At 50.2% G+C, this 14,751-nt stretch overlaps 1 protein-coding gene across 1 annotated transcript in view; it reads right to left on the bottom strand.

Moving 5' to 3' along the window:
• Positions 1 to 14,751, bottom strand: part of RFX8 (regulatory factor X8) — a 56,351-nt gene that overhangs the window by 2,638 nt on the left and 38,962 nt on the right. Inside the window, exons 6-10 of the mRNA NM_001270887.1 lie at positions 12,824 to 12,882; positions 11,117 to 11,273; positions 8,878 to 8,972; positions 5,651 to 5,765; positions 3,142 to 3,458 (exon numbers count right to left, since the gene is read on the bottom strand). Of these exons, the coding sequence (NP_001257816.1) occupies positions 3,142 to 3,458; positions 5,651 to 5,765; positions 8,878 to 8,972; positions 11,117 to 11,273; positions 12,824 to 12,882 (743 nt within the window). The remainder of the gene's footprint in view (positions 1 to 3,141; positions 3,459 to 5,650; positions 5,766 to 8,877; positions 8,973 to 11,116; positions 11,274 to 12,823; positions 12,883 to 14,751) is intronic.

Below are 14,751 nucleotides of genomic sequence, written 5' to 3'. Positions count from 1 at the left end.
CCCACTTATATTCCCAAATCTTCAGACTTGAAGGTATTTTTTATTTATTCTTGAATCACCGCTTTTGGACTTAAAGCACATAGTAGCATCTTCTGGGGAGAGAGAAAGTGCTAGATGGTCTTGCAAGGAGATCTACAAAGGTTTGACTCCCTGCTCTGTCAATTACTAGTGAGGTGACCTTAGGAACATTACTTGACACCTCATGAGCTCAGTTATGCTATCTGTGAAATGGAGGCAATGATGGCACATCTTGAGTTGCTGAAATGATGCATTTAAATGCTCAGCATAAGGAGCTGACAGTGTCTGCTCTCCAGCAGCTTCCAGCTGTGGCCAAAGAAGTGAAAATTTACTCCCAGTTATTTTGGTGATCAAGGGGCATGTCAGATTATCTACAGTCCTAGTTCTCTCCCCAGCCAGGGAGTAGAGAGATGTACACACTTGGAAATGAGTGTCTAGTACAATTGCTTGTCCTGCTAGGGTTCCATAGAATGTTCCAAAGTGTACTCAGGCAGACTTCCTACTGGCCAGTCCTTGTGGGACCCTGTTGTCAGGACAAGGCACATCATCCAGAGGGTCAGGGTGCCGGGAGAGACATGCCCCTGGGCACAGCCTGGCCAATGGATCTGACTGAGCCTTCTGACAATAGCCCTGAAATACTAGCTCATGAGTGATGTCTTAAATGTCCCTGGCTGTTCCTCTCCTAAGGGGGCCCCTGCCACTGGGTCCCTGATTTGAGGCAAGTATGTTACTATATCACTATTTCATCCCTATCCGGCATATCTGCTTCACATACACACTCACAGAGGAAGTGAGTTTCTTATTTATAGACACACATCTGAATCTCCTTCACCAACAGCATCAAAGGCAGCTGGATATATGAACTTATTATTGCAAAGTAAGAAAACAAAGACCAAAGGCAGAGAATTTGTAAACCTGAGATGCATTTCTTTTGTTCCTGCTCATATTATTTTTGTCTAGAATGGTGTTCCATCCACACATTGCTCAATAACATGGTTCTCTGGGGGTGCCTGGGTGGCTCAGTCGGTTAAGTGCCTAACTCCTGGTTATAGCTCAGGTCATGATCCCAGGGTCTTGGGATCGAGCTCCTTGTCGGGCTCCCCACTCAGCGGGGAGTCTGCTTGTGGATTTTCTCCCTGTGTCCCTTCCCCTTCTCCCCAGAGAGCGAGAGCTCTCTCTCTGTCTCTCTCTAAAAATAAATAAATAAGTCTTTATTTAAACACACACACACACACACACACACACACAAGGTTCTCTGCACTCTGGAATACTTGGAACGAGAGTTTGTTCAGGAAGAAAAGGTCCCTGGGAAGTTCTGGTTATTGTGATGACTGACTGGAGGGCACGAACAGTTTCAGGCTATGACTCAGTCCCATGGTCAAGACCACCGTAACTCAGGTGAAGGGCAATGCCTTTGCCTGGGTCTCCTACTCAGCTCAACTCCTCATCTTTCCCAAAGGGGAAGGAACTTGAGGGTGCAATAGAAATAGTATGCAAAGTGGTTAAACTTCCAAACGTGTATAGAAGTTTTAGAAATCAGTACTAAGACAATTGTCTTTACACCAGGCATCCCTGCTTCCTCAGTCAGCAGAGTAGTTTTGGCGGCTTGTTCCATCAGTCTGGCTCCTCTTTCTGGCACTCAAGGCCCCCTGCACATCTGCAACCCATGTCATAATCTTCTGGGGGCATGGATCACCTTCTTCGGATCTTGTGTTATGGTAGAAGAATGGATTGGAGAATAGGCAGGCCAGGGCTCCAATCTCTATTCCATTATTTAGTGCTGTGTGACTTTGTGCAAATCACTTAGCTTCTCCGAGCCTCAGTTACCTCAGCCATGGCATGACAGTGATAGCAACAAATATTCCACAGATCTGTATGGTTTCGAGATAATGTATATAAAGGGTGTGTAGCGGGTGTTAGATAAATAGCAATTCCTTTTTTTTTTTTTTTTTTTTTGAGAGGGACAGGGGAGGGGCTTAAGGAGAGGGCGATACAGAATCTTTTTTTTTTTAGAGTGGGGAGGGGCAGAGAAAGAGAGAGAGAATCTTAAGCAAGTTCCACACCGGGCATGGAGCCTGATGCAGGGCTCAATCTCACAACCCTGAGATCATGACCTGAGCTGAAATCAACAGTCAGACGTTTAACAGGCTGAGCCACCCAGGTGCCCCAGCAATTCTCATTTTTACATCTTTGAAGAGATAACCCAATTCTATCTTTTCAAAATCCAAAACACCAGACGTGCTTTCAGCGCTTATGTCTTAGTTGAGTTAGCTCAGTTAGTCTTACCATGCCTGGTAAGCTCTGGAAAGAGAAGACCCAGGCCATCAAATCTTCCATACCTCTAAGTGTGCCAGGTACCTATCTATGCACCACAAACTTGAGCCAACCAGTGATCAACAGATAAGCTACTATAATCACCTCTGGCACAATCTCCCAAAGCAAAGATAAATCTAGAATTGTGTATCATTGTTTGGACAGAGTGATCTTTATGGGTTTCTTTTTCTTTTTTTTTTCTTTATGGGTTTCCTAACCATATGATAGTGTTAGGAGTTAGCTGACCAGGTGAGTAGTCAGGGCCAGGGTCCCCAACAAGAAAATATGGAGTCAGGACAGCTAAAATAAAACAGCATTGACAATCTGCTTTGCAGGCCTCGCAGAACTAACTTCTGCAAAATGTCCTAAAACAAGACAATTGACCACAAAGCATTTGTCAATATCATGGGCAAGGGGCAGTGAAGACTTAAGCCCCCAGATGTCAACAAAACAAGACCATCAGCACATGGACATTAACCAAATGGGTAGACAGCTAAGTGACCAAAGCCCTGATTGGCATGACTCAGCATACCTTGACTGCTTAAGAAATTTCTGCAAAAGAGCTCATAAAAACCCTTAAACTTAGAAATTCTGAGGGTAACCCACTCAGGCTCCCCTCCCTCTCAGGGAGCTTTATACTCTTGCCCAATAAACTTTGCTTTGCAGCCCACCACTCTTCACCTGGTCTACCTCTTCATTCTCCGAAGCGGCATGACCAAGAACCTGGGCACTAATGGGACAAAAATCCTATAACAATGGTTCTTGCTTCCTTTGCAAAGACTGCAGAAGCCAGGGCCCCTGTATCTGTACCTTATTGCCTGTGTCAGTGTCCACCAGGAAGCCCAGGACCCTGAGAACCACACTGCTCACACCCACAGGATATTGGCTCTGGCCCATGTGTTTCAGTGTCACCCGGTGTGGATCCACACTTGGGCTGTCATACTCCTGAGTTGGTGAAGAATCTGGAGGGTGGAAAGGTGCCTGGTCTGGCTGGACAAGAGACTGGTCATCTGGTAGCATTTCCTTGAGATTTCCCACGTCGTCGTCCTCCTCTTCTTCTTCTATGCGTGACTGAAGTATATGAGTTACAAATTCCAAAAGCAGCAAATGAAACAGATGCCAGGAGCCTACATTGAAATAACAACCCCCAAATGAATAATTAGATAGGCAGATGGACAAATAAACAGATCATTGTGGAACTACCAACTTTTCTGGAGCTTTTAACTCCTGTGTATGGGGCCCTTCACAGTCCTTTAGCAGATCCTGGGGGGGAGGGGGTCCTGGGCAGGCATTCCATACCCGTGAACCCCAGCAAGGCGACTTTTGGACAGAAAGCACAGACAGCTAGATAGCCTGAGCCATGAAAGGGAACTTAAAACCCATCTAGTATGAGGTGGGAGAAAAGCCAATCCTACAGAGAAAGAGGTGCTATTCCCAGAGCTGGGGAATGCGCCCCTCAGCACACAGGGCACACAGCTGGCACACAGCACACAAGGGACAGGCTGGGAGAAGCCGTGGAGGCAGAGTATGGAGGAGGCCAGCTGGCGCTGGGAGGCTGGAAATGCAGCCTCGCCTTTCCCCTGTTGCAGTCTGTGGGGTGCCTGTCCTGGGGGGGAAGTGGGAAGGGAAGCTGGCTGACATTCTCTCCTGCCCACCCGCCTGCAAGGGCTGCCATCAGGGACATCATGTGGGGAAGACGGGAGGGCCTGCGACTCAGCTGAGTGCTCCAAATCCCAAGGTCTTTGGTCTTCCAGGAAAGAAGGATAATTAATGTTCAGCTGAAAAGCAGGCAGGGGCGGGGTGGGGGTGGGGGAGGGGGGTCTGGCTTATTGCTATCATTAAAAGATACTTTTTTTTAAAGAAGGGAAAACCGAGGCTCTCTACAGATATAAAATAAACCTGCATCAAAGATCTTATGTAAGTCGTTTATTAAAGAGGAATTAATAAAATGTTGCAATTGGTTCAAAGGAGAATTCAAAGCACTAAACATATATAGACAGTAAAGAATTCACACAAAGATGCCCAACAGATCTGTCCTCAGGGCAGTAATTAATAGCATCCACCTGACACAACTAGTTTGCATTTCCCTGGAGGAGAATCATTTGCATTGTTATTGATATAATTTAGAGAGTTGCAAAATAACTCAAACACAATGAAAGGTGGAGATAACTCAGAAGTGTGTGCTGAACCTTTGGCCTTTTTCAAAGCCTTTTGTCCATTTCAAGCAAACTTTTGTCGATTTCAAAGCCTTATACAGAGTTTGTTTTTCCTTGATGGATCTGGGTGGGATGGAATGATCTGACCTGGTCTGGAATGAGCCTGACCAGCAACCCCTGGCCTATTTAACTATGTAAAGAGAAGAGACCAATGCAAACACTTTCCTTGGATGTCCTACAGGGGTTGTGTCGGGGGAGGGGGCAAGAGCTTCAGGGCTGGGTTTCTTTCTGTGATTGCACTCCATCACTTTGCTCCGGGAGAGCATTAGCATAAAGCAGAGTCATTTTGGACTTCATCAAAGGGGAGAGTCTCATTACCAATGGGTGTCACCTACATGGCAGCTTACAGCAGCCACTCTCCATCGAGTTCCAGAGTAAAACTGGGAAAACTGGGCCACAATAGGTTTCACCTACCTGGCGTGAGGGCATCCGGCAGCTCTCTGGAGCTGGGAGTCTTCACTCTGCAAGCTCACAGGGTGGAGACTTTATCCTCTCACTGCAATGCCCCGGAAGGTGCCTGGGACTTTGTAGGGACACAATAAATGTCCACGGGAATAAACGATCCTTTCCATGAGGCTGGAAGGCTCAGGGGTGAACTGCCCTTCCTACCGCTCTCCTATGCGGCATCTTTGCCACAGATGCAGCGGAGGTGACCTTCCCAGAGAAAGACCACCTCTGACCAGAAAGTTTGCAGTGGATGCTGCTTCACTCTTTCCACTATCTGCATACAATGATGACTGTATCGACTACTATTCACGAAATTTAAATATGGGTGCCCCAAGGAACCCATGTTCCTTTCCATCTCCATCGCCCCCCTGGGTGCTTTTCTGAACACACTCACTCAAGCACACAATTCAAAAACAGAAACAAGGAGAAGTTTCGTCTGCATCGGACCAGGATGGAATGGGAATGGGAAGCATGCTGTTTGATGGGCTATCATGTTGCCATTAAAAAAACGATTATTAGGGTTTTTGTGTCTATGTTGTATTTTACATACACAGGTGAAAAGAAAAGAAGGTGACTGGATTCAATGTGAAACACAGAAAATGCTTATGCTCTAATAGCAGTTTTCAATACAAACTGTTTGGTATTCTCGGACTTACCGAAACTCTCTCTGTGGCAGAGGGTCATGGCTTTGCTCACGGCAGTGAGAAGGAAATTCCATCGTAGCTGGAAGCTGGCGGCCAATTGGACAAACTCTTCTTTGTTTCTGCTTGGCTATTACATTTTTGTGAGGGGAAAAAAAATGCTGGGGTTTATGACCAAGTCAAGAAGATCATGTGCGCACAGCTGCCCTGCACAGATGCTCCCAGGTGGCCGAGCGGAGGAGGAAGAAATGGTCAGGCTGGGACGGGGGCAGAGGCACGCTGGCCTGTTTCTGGTCTCCGGCATCTCCTGTGGAGATGATTCCAGGCCAGAACCCTTTGAAGTCGGTGGAGAGTAGAAAAGAGGTGGGAAACTGGCCTACATTTTTTTGTTTTATTTTGTTTTCATCCCACACGATTGTTTGAAGGCGGTCACCTGCGGGGCGCACAGAGAAGGGCTGCAGGGGCGGCCTCGCGGATGCCATCTGGAGAGCTGGAGGCTCTTGCGCACCTGCCAAGGCCCGTGGGGTTGGGGGGGGGCGGGGGGCGGCACAGAATCCCTTGCTGGCCGCTGCGCCGCGTGCACGGCTGAGCCTGGAGGGTCCGGCGCGGGCGGCCAGCGAGGGGCAGCCTGGGCAGCCTGGGCAGCCGGTACCCGCGAGACGCCTCCACGCGCGGGCTGCGCAGCTCCCCCGGGCTGAGGCTCGCCTTGGGCCGCGGGATCGTGTGGCTCGCGGGCGCGGGAGTGAACGCCCCGAAGCCCTCCCGGGTCTCCCGGGCCCTGGGGACCACCTGCCGGCTGGCCCGCAGGCTGGGGGGAGCAGGCGTGGAGACAGAGGGGCTGCAGACGAGGGAACGCCCTCTGCTCTATCCCTAACCCTCCCCCTCCGCCCCCACAGCTGCGGGGCTGGGGGGGGGCTCCGGGGGGCTGGGACCCCGGCGGGAGCAGCGCCCTCCCCCGCGCCTTTGGGCCCCCGGGCCGGTGCTTCTGACCGCCCAAAGCGGGCCTCCCAGGACCAGCCCCGCTCAGCACATTCAAGGATAGCTTTTTAAAAGCATCGAGAGGGCAGCCCGGGTGGCCCAGCGGTTTGGCGCCGCCTTCAGCCCAGGGCGTGATCCTGGAGACCCAGGACCGAGTCTCACATCGGGCTCCCTGCTTCTCCCTCTGCCTGTGTCTCTCTCTCTGTGTGTCTCTCATGCATAAATAAATAAAATCTTAAAAAAATAAAAGCAATAGAGAAAGTAGCCCTGGGTGACCAGCTCTCTGCACGAAACTTCAGACTCCAGGGGGAAACCGTGAACGCCCTGGGGTGTCCCTCTGGTGCTCTGCTGGCCACCCCACTGACACTTCAGGTTCCCATGTCCCGAAGCTGCTCCAGGCCCGACCCCGCAGGAGCTGGGGGGAAGGGACCCGAGCCCCGGCGACTGTCCCCGGTGCTAGCCCGCTGCCAGATGCTAGCCGCTGACGCCGTGAGTCATCTCCGGCAGGCCTCGGGGCTTACATCCTAACAGTCTGAGTATTTTACTGACAGTAGTCTGTTTTTTATCAGCCAGGCTGTTGTACAAAAACAAGCCCTTGGAAGGCACGGTTACAAAATACACCATTTTTCTAACATGCCTCATTTGTGAAGGGTGAAGATACGGGGGCGGAGTCCGGGAAATCCAGCGGGTCCTGCCCCAACACAGGGCGAGCCTCTGGGGCTGCCCCCAGGCAGGGGGGGGGGCATCAGTGGTCTCAGACACAACTTGGTTGAAGTCGGAGGTGGCGTGAATACTCAAAACAAGGGACAGAGGCTTGAAGGCTTCTATGGAGGAAACTTTCCAATGAATACATGTCTCCACAGCAACGCAACCCTAGACACATGCTTACCACTGTTACAAATAAGCTTTGCCAAAGCCCAATGAGGAGGAATAAAAGCCATACAGAATCTGGAGTGATTATCACCCAGAAGCAAAAAAATGGGGACAGACCCCTGCCAAGGATTGGAACTGACTTTCAAGCTCCTTCCTGAAAAGTTTTGTGGTTCATCTCTCTCTATGAGGTGTGTGACCCCACGGCTGCCCGCAGTCTTTGTGGCCTTAGGTATTTTCTGCGCCCTCTCTCTTCAATGGGCATCCAGACAAGATCAGGCAGGGCAGGAAACGGGAGAGAAAGAAATGTGACTGAGGCTTAACAGAGAAAGCCCAAAGTCGAGTTTCTGGTCCAGGCCCTCCAAGTCTTTGCTTTCTGTTCCAGAGACATCTGCTTCTTCTTCAGGAAATATGTCCTCCATTTTTCCATATGCTCCTTCTGCTCATGCCAGTCTCATGTGGGCTGTTCCCTTTCAGAATATTGTTTTAATCCTATTCACCTTCCACATCCTGTTTAAATCCCACCTCCCTCATCAAGGCCTTTCCGAAGGGCCCCAGCCTTCAGAGGACAATGCCTCAAGGTGGGGCGGCCTTGTGCTACCTTGTTTGGGTCTAAGTTTTAATGCATTGCCCCCAGCTCCTAGCCCACCACCCACTGTGGGCCACTGGGGCAAGGGTGCTGTGGCTTTCTCTGGCGGTACTCTCAGCTCTTACAGTGTGGCTGCTGAGGCAGAAGAGGAGGACAAGCAAGCCAAAATAAAGCCCTATTCAAGTAACACCCAAGTTTCAAGCTGACCAGAAGGACCAAACTCATCTGTATCCAAAACAATGTCTTTGATTTTATGAAATCAAGCCTGACACTCTACTGGGATAGTTCTGCAAAGTACCCAGACCTGCACCATTCTCCCCAAATAGACAAAATCCCCCCCCCTTTTCTTCCCTAGACACTCTTGCTTGGTGTACACATACACTCATCCATGCTCATCTGCACACACATGCTCACTTGCACACACCCTTGCATACACATGCTCACCTCCACACACATGCTCAGCCACCCTCACACACATTTACCTACATACTCATGCTCACCCCGACACACATGCTTATTCACTGTCACCCAACTCACCTGTATATATGTGCTCACTTGTACACATACCCGAGGCTACACATGCTCACCCACAAACACATGCCTGCGTGTGCCAGCCTCTGATTCCTGTCTTGCTACAGGAGTCAGACACTACTTCCCTATTCTTAATATAGGCACCAGCCTTGATACATTTCTAGCCAGAGAAAATTCTTTCATTTCATCAAGCCATGGGCACTGGTGCTAAAACATAGTTAGAATGAGCAACAGCCCCTTCTTCCCTTAAAAAAAAAAAATCATGGTTTTGTACCTGAAGAACAAATGTTTGGAGATTTGAATACAGACAATTCAGGAATACACTGAGATCTGTGGATGTCCCCAGCAAAGCAATCAAACTGCTTAAACCTGTAAACAGAAGAAACAAAAAGACCGTGAGCCAAGTAGCAGGATTTTACTGGAGGTATTTGTATACTAGGTAACCTGGGCACAACACTGGACCTGCGGTTCAAAGGAATTCCCTGGGGCCTTACACTGCTTTTGAACACAAAGGATGAATTCTAAAGCTGTATTTGTCACTTCTGCGGTCAGCTGGTTCAGAGTTACAAGGTCTTGCCTCTTAGGAACCACCTCTGTCGCTCGTTGAAATGGAAAAAAAAAATATTTTGAAATAATAACCACACCTTGTAATTATACAGAACCTGGCTACAGATGAGCTCATTGCATGATATAGACATGAGCTCACCTCCCCTTGCTGTTTTCACAAAAGGGGTAGTTTATTCATGTCCTTTAAGCCAATGGTGGACCTCAAAGCTGCTGAAGGATGTGCCTTGCCTGGGGTTACAGGCTCAGTGAGTACAGACCTGAAGGGTGGAGCCCAAGCATTTGTGATGTTGGCACTTGGGTCCTCCACCTTCACGGGCAACATTGAGCAAAGAATAGCCTTTGGCTCTCCCACCTTTTTGCATGCAGCTCTGTACCAAGCAGAGTTTAGAAAACCAAGTAGGTTGCTGAGGCTGGGCCAGGCCTCATCTGGAGAATCCTCCAGGGATACCTCAAGCATTTGCCTGCTAGGTGTCAGCAGTGGGTACCAGAATACTGTCTCCTTGCTGGCTCTGTGCCCCCTTGGAAGTTCTTTTATTCACAAGAGCCCAGCAGAAGCACAGGAGCCCTGGGCAGGCATCTGGGGAGAGGCCTCATACCCTCCTGGGGCTCCCTGGGCTCTGGCTGGGGGCAAGAGCAGGGTTTGGGCAATCACCTGGAGTTTGGGGAAGAACCATTAGCCTGGGAGGGGGGCCTTTTGGGCTCCTACTAATGAGCATGACTTATCCATATCTCTGAAGCTTGCTAGGTTAGGCATTTACCTTCTCGTTCCTGGTTTGGGAGGGGAGGAGCTGGGATTTGGGACAGTAGGGCAACAGGGGCAGGGGAGACCAGCCAACAAGTATGGACCTATTTAAATATTTTAATAACTGGTACAATCCTACCAAAGTCGGCCCTACTTCAAGATTAAAGAAAGAGGCCAGGATAATTTGTGGTTCATTTATGTACTACTGAATCCCTGTATTCATCTAGTTATGAAGTATGGAAGTATTACCATGTGCGACACATGAATGAGCCACAGATGACACCTGAAGAAGCCCACAGGTTCTGGGGAGGCAGCTCTATGCACTGTTAAGTGTATCAGGACAGGGCCAGGTGCAGGGGGGAGTGAGGCCATCGTGGTGGAGCATCGGGAACAGGCACGAATGGAGCAGGGCCCTCTTAGCCCCCTCCTGGCAACTCTCATCCAAAGGCCTAGAGATTCACCCATCGTCTGGGGAGGAGGTCATGCACCTTCTGTAGCTCTCCTCCTGAATCAGCATCCAGTTTCTCCCCACTGAATGAGGACAGCTCCTTCTCTCACTTTGCTTCCGGGAGATGGAACCGTGCTGTCAGGCAGCTTGCTGAGCCCTTTGTGGAAGGGAGATTTTTTTTTTCCCCTTGAAAAATAATTACAACTATCAAATAGCAAAGGGCAGGAATATCAGCCTGCTTAATATCACTTGTTTGGAAAGCAGAGGAATACGGTAAGAGCACCGTGGCTAAACTTGTTCAAAAGAATACTTGGTGATGTAACAATAGTGAGAGCAGAAGCTGGCCAGGCCGGGAGCTAACTGAATCCAATTCAGACAAAGGTAAAAAAAAAAAAAAAAAAAAAAAAAGACACTGCTGAATCTGCATGTGTGAGATCGATGTGGAAACGTTTTTTCCAAAGGAGACACTCCAGATTGATTTTTTTTCCAGAAAGAAATACCGGGAAGCAATAACCAAACTCATCTGTCCATCCATCCAACACTCGTGTATCAGCACTGCTGGCAGACCCAGGAGGAGGCCCCGGAGCGCATCCCCTGGGGTGCTCCTCACCCCTGCAGGACGAGATGTGGGAGCAGATAAATCATCATACCAAAGAGTAAAGTAGGTTCTACCTCTATTAAGAATTCATAAACTACTCATGGCCACGCCAGCCCCAAATAGACCCCACATGCTTTAAGCCGCAGGAGGAAGATTACATTTCATCTCCGTGTGCATCTCCAGGTCAACCGAGCTACTCGGGGTACTGGGCAGGGCTTTCTTAGAGAGGTCCAGAGTGCCTTGATCGATGATGGCATGCAGATCTGACTTCAAAATGTGGACTCTTCTGTTATTTTCCAATAGCATTCTCATAGTCTAAAGATAATGGAGAAGCGTAATACTTCATTAAGTCTTGTCCTTTGACTTTTGCCTAATCCCCCTCTCCAAATGACCTTTTTTTTTTTTTAATTTTAACTTTTATTTTTTGAGGAGAAAGACAAGTGGATTTGGGTATTATCCTTTAAAACTGAATTTACTGTCCTAAATGACAATTGAAATGTTTGAATTACACACATTCTAGAACAGCCTGTCTGAAAAATCACCATTCGGAGTGCTTCCGCTCAGAGGCCGATGTGGTCAGGGCTCTCGGGGCTCTGTGGCTCTTCTTCCCCTGGTTCTTATTCTCTGCACCCCATTCCATGAACCTGAACTACTCTAGAGAGGAGCACAAAGGCTCTGCCTGAAGTTCTCCAAGGAGAGTGTGGTGCTGCAGACATGACTATTGACCTAATCCAGATGGTGACTGTGGGCCCCCAGACACTGTCTCTGTCCTTCCCTCTTGGAGGTTTGGGCCATGAATTCAGCTGCTGGGAGCTGATTTCCTCAGCCGTCCAACAGGGGCAACCCAATTCCTTACACTTCTAGAGTCCATCCAGACTCTAGATGGGGTGGGTCATCCTCACACCAGCCTGATGGCAGTGGGTCATCCTCTGCTCAAGAGAGACACCAGCCTGAGGAGCAGACACTAGAGCCACCTCCTCCATCTGATAGGGGAGGACGCCGAGGGCCCCTGGGTGTGAATAAACTTTCCCAAGCAACAGTGTTCAGGAAGAGAAGATTTGCCACTTGGGCGGGGGTTGGGATGGAGGCCTTGCTGTGGGGCCGTCACCAGTTGACCAAACAGAAATGAGAAAGTGCTGGAGAATGGGATGGGCTGCAAGCACATAGGCAGGAAACAACTCCAAGAAATGTGAAGTCAAGAGGGAGTTTTGTGCTGGGGGGACAGAGGTGGGTAAGTGGAGCGCCCAGCAGAGCTCCTGCTGAGCCGGGATTGGTTTGGAACAGAGCAGCAGTCTAAGTGCTGTCCTGATCTAGTGTCACAGGATTTCAGAACAGGCAGCTGAGGGGCCAAACGCCGGCATTATATAACCTTTCTTTCAGCCCTTCTCTGCCTTCCTCTAACACTGACGCTACATAAATAACCTGGGAGGGGAAAGGTCAGAGCTGAGAGACCTGGAGGCCCAGACACCCGGAGTCCATGGGGCCACGCACAGGGTGAAGGGCTCTGTCTGGCTGTCCCAGGCTCTGTTACGATGCCCCTTCACCTCTGCCACTGGCTGGCCCTGGTCAGCACTTCTGTGGGGGTCCTCCTCTGGAACTTTAGAATGTTGACCTGCTTTTGCTTTTTCTCCTGCAGGGAGAACCCTTCTCAGGAGGGGAGCAGGGGCATTGGCTTCTAGCTGAGTTTGGGGTGCACTGTGCCTTCCCATCAGTAGCCAGCAAGGTCCTCCTGTCTGCCTCTGCCCTCCGCATGGATGGACACAGCCTCCAAGGGAGCTCCCCCTGCTCTCAGGGGAGACCAGCAGCTTTCACTTTTTACTGCAGGAAACAGCTTCATTCCCTCCTTCCTGAGGGCTGAAACCTACCTTTGCCATGTTGGAAAGGTATGTCTTTCTTCTTAGTCTCTTGACAAACACAGTAACTTCTGTTGAGAACAATACACATGGCCGTTATTGACACTGTGGGGACGAGGACATGGCACAGACACGAGGCACACATGTTTGTCTAGGCAGGTACAGCCGCCTGAACTGCCCTCCACACAGGGAGGCCTGGTCTTCCCACCGCCCACTGACCCTTTCCCAAATGGCCAAGAGGTGCTGGCGGGGGCCACTTGACTACAACACTGCTCCCCCCACCCCTCTGTACCAGGAGGTGATGCACTCCCAGCATCTGACGTGCCTGCTCAAAGGAGTTTAGGACTTTTGCCCAGGAAGCTCGAGTTTCCCCAATTTTGTCTTCTCTACAGTGCTCCCCTCCAAAACTCACCCAAGGAGGGGCTACTGGGGGGCTCAGTCGGTTAAGGGGCTGACTCTTGGTTTCAGCTCAGGTCATAATCTCAGGGTGTTGGGATCGAGCAGTGCATCAGACTCTGTGCTCAGCAGGGAGACTGCTCAGGATTCTCTTTCTCCCTCTGTGCTTCCCCCAGCTCTCTCTCTCAAATAAATAAATAAATCTTAAAAAAAAAAAAAGATTCAAGAAAAGGGTGAAATGAGGAAACAAAGGGAGTGTGTGCGTGTATTCATCTGGCAAATATTTATGAGGGACACTGGCGCAGTGTGTGCTCCATAAATGTGTGCGGGGTATTCGCTGGATTGTTGGACAAAGGAGGGCAGCCTCAACTCTCTAGGGAGGGCCTCACCTTCTGAGGATGGGTCACCAGATGTGCAGACGCCTTCCTCAGAACAGGCTAAGTGCCCCCCTGTCCTGGGGAAGAAGGAAAGAAGGGGGAGGTACAGAGGGAAGGGAGAGGCCTGTTTGGAAAAAGGTGTCAGGTGTGGCTCCACTTAGAATGTGCAAGGTAGGAGTTAGGGAGGGGTGAGGGCTTGGCAGGGGAGGGAGGCAGGGGATGAGGATGGGTTTGGCAGACTAGGCAGAGACAGGAGCAGAAATGTGGACCTTTTTGGAGACAACCCGTGTTGTGTTGCTGGGGAGCACCCATGGAAGGACTCCCTGGAGGCTGGGGGCAAAGATGAGGCCAGAGGCCAAGCTGTAAATGACTCTGCCTAGTGAGTGAAGGTGCGTGGACCATCCAGACAGCAGAGGTCATGGAAGGTTTCATGAGTCAGAACATTGTGTAGAAGGATCACGGTGGGTAGAGGGAAGTGTGACAGAGCGGGCGATGCTGGAGGTGGGGGTGTGGACGATCAATGAGGAAGCTCTGAGGCAGCTTGGGGGAGGGCCAGAGGGAGACTGGCCTTGAGTGCTGAAGTCACCATAGGAAAGCTGGAGCGGGGCTTTGTCTCCTCATTTGACCCTCTGCCACACCAAGTTTCAGACCTCATGTTCCTTGCAATGCGCCCTCTCTGCCAGTCCTTGGCTGGCAGTCTCACAGCTCAGGGCCCCTGCCCGGCCATGGAGCACTTCCAGGGGTCCTGCAGGATGAAGATTCCCCTGTGAGTGCTGAACACAGCAAAGGGTGCAGGCTGGTGGGTTACAATGAGATATGGTGCTGTTCCAGGAGACAGCAAACAGTATGCTGAGTCAGCCCGGAGCAAGCTGGCCCAGGAAGACAAGGGCCCAGGTAGGGAGGGCATTGGAGGTAGCTATGGGTGGTGGAGGGCAGGAGGGAGAAAAGAGGTATTTCCAGGACCATAAAGCATGTCACACACACAAGGGTGAGTGCTTGCATTGTGAGCCATTGTAGGCCTTGAGTGGACAAGCAGCCTGGGGGCAGTAGTATTCAGAGACTACCACCTGGCAGTAGGATGGAAGGGAACATGTTCTAGAACATGTTCTAGAAGGTGAGCGAGGAGACTGAGACCACCAAAGTGTGAATGTCTCAGTGGCCCAAGAG

The sequence above is a fragment of the Canis lupus genome, chromosome 10, assembly GCF_011100685.1.
Source record: "Canis lupus familiaris isolate Mischka breed German Shepherd chromosome 10, alternate assembly UU_Cfam_GSD_1.0, whole genome shotgun sequence".
Taxonomy (NCBI): Eukaryota; Metazoa; Chordata; class Mammalia; order Carnivora; family Canidae; genus Canis; species Canis lupus.
Note: the sequence above shows the minus strand (reverse complement) of the source record. Positions and strands in the feature narration are given on the sequence as shown.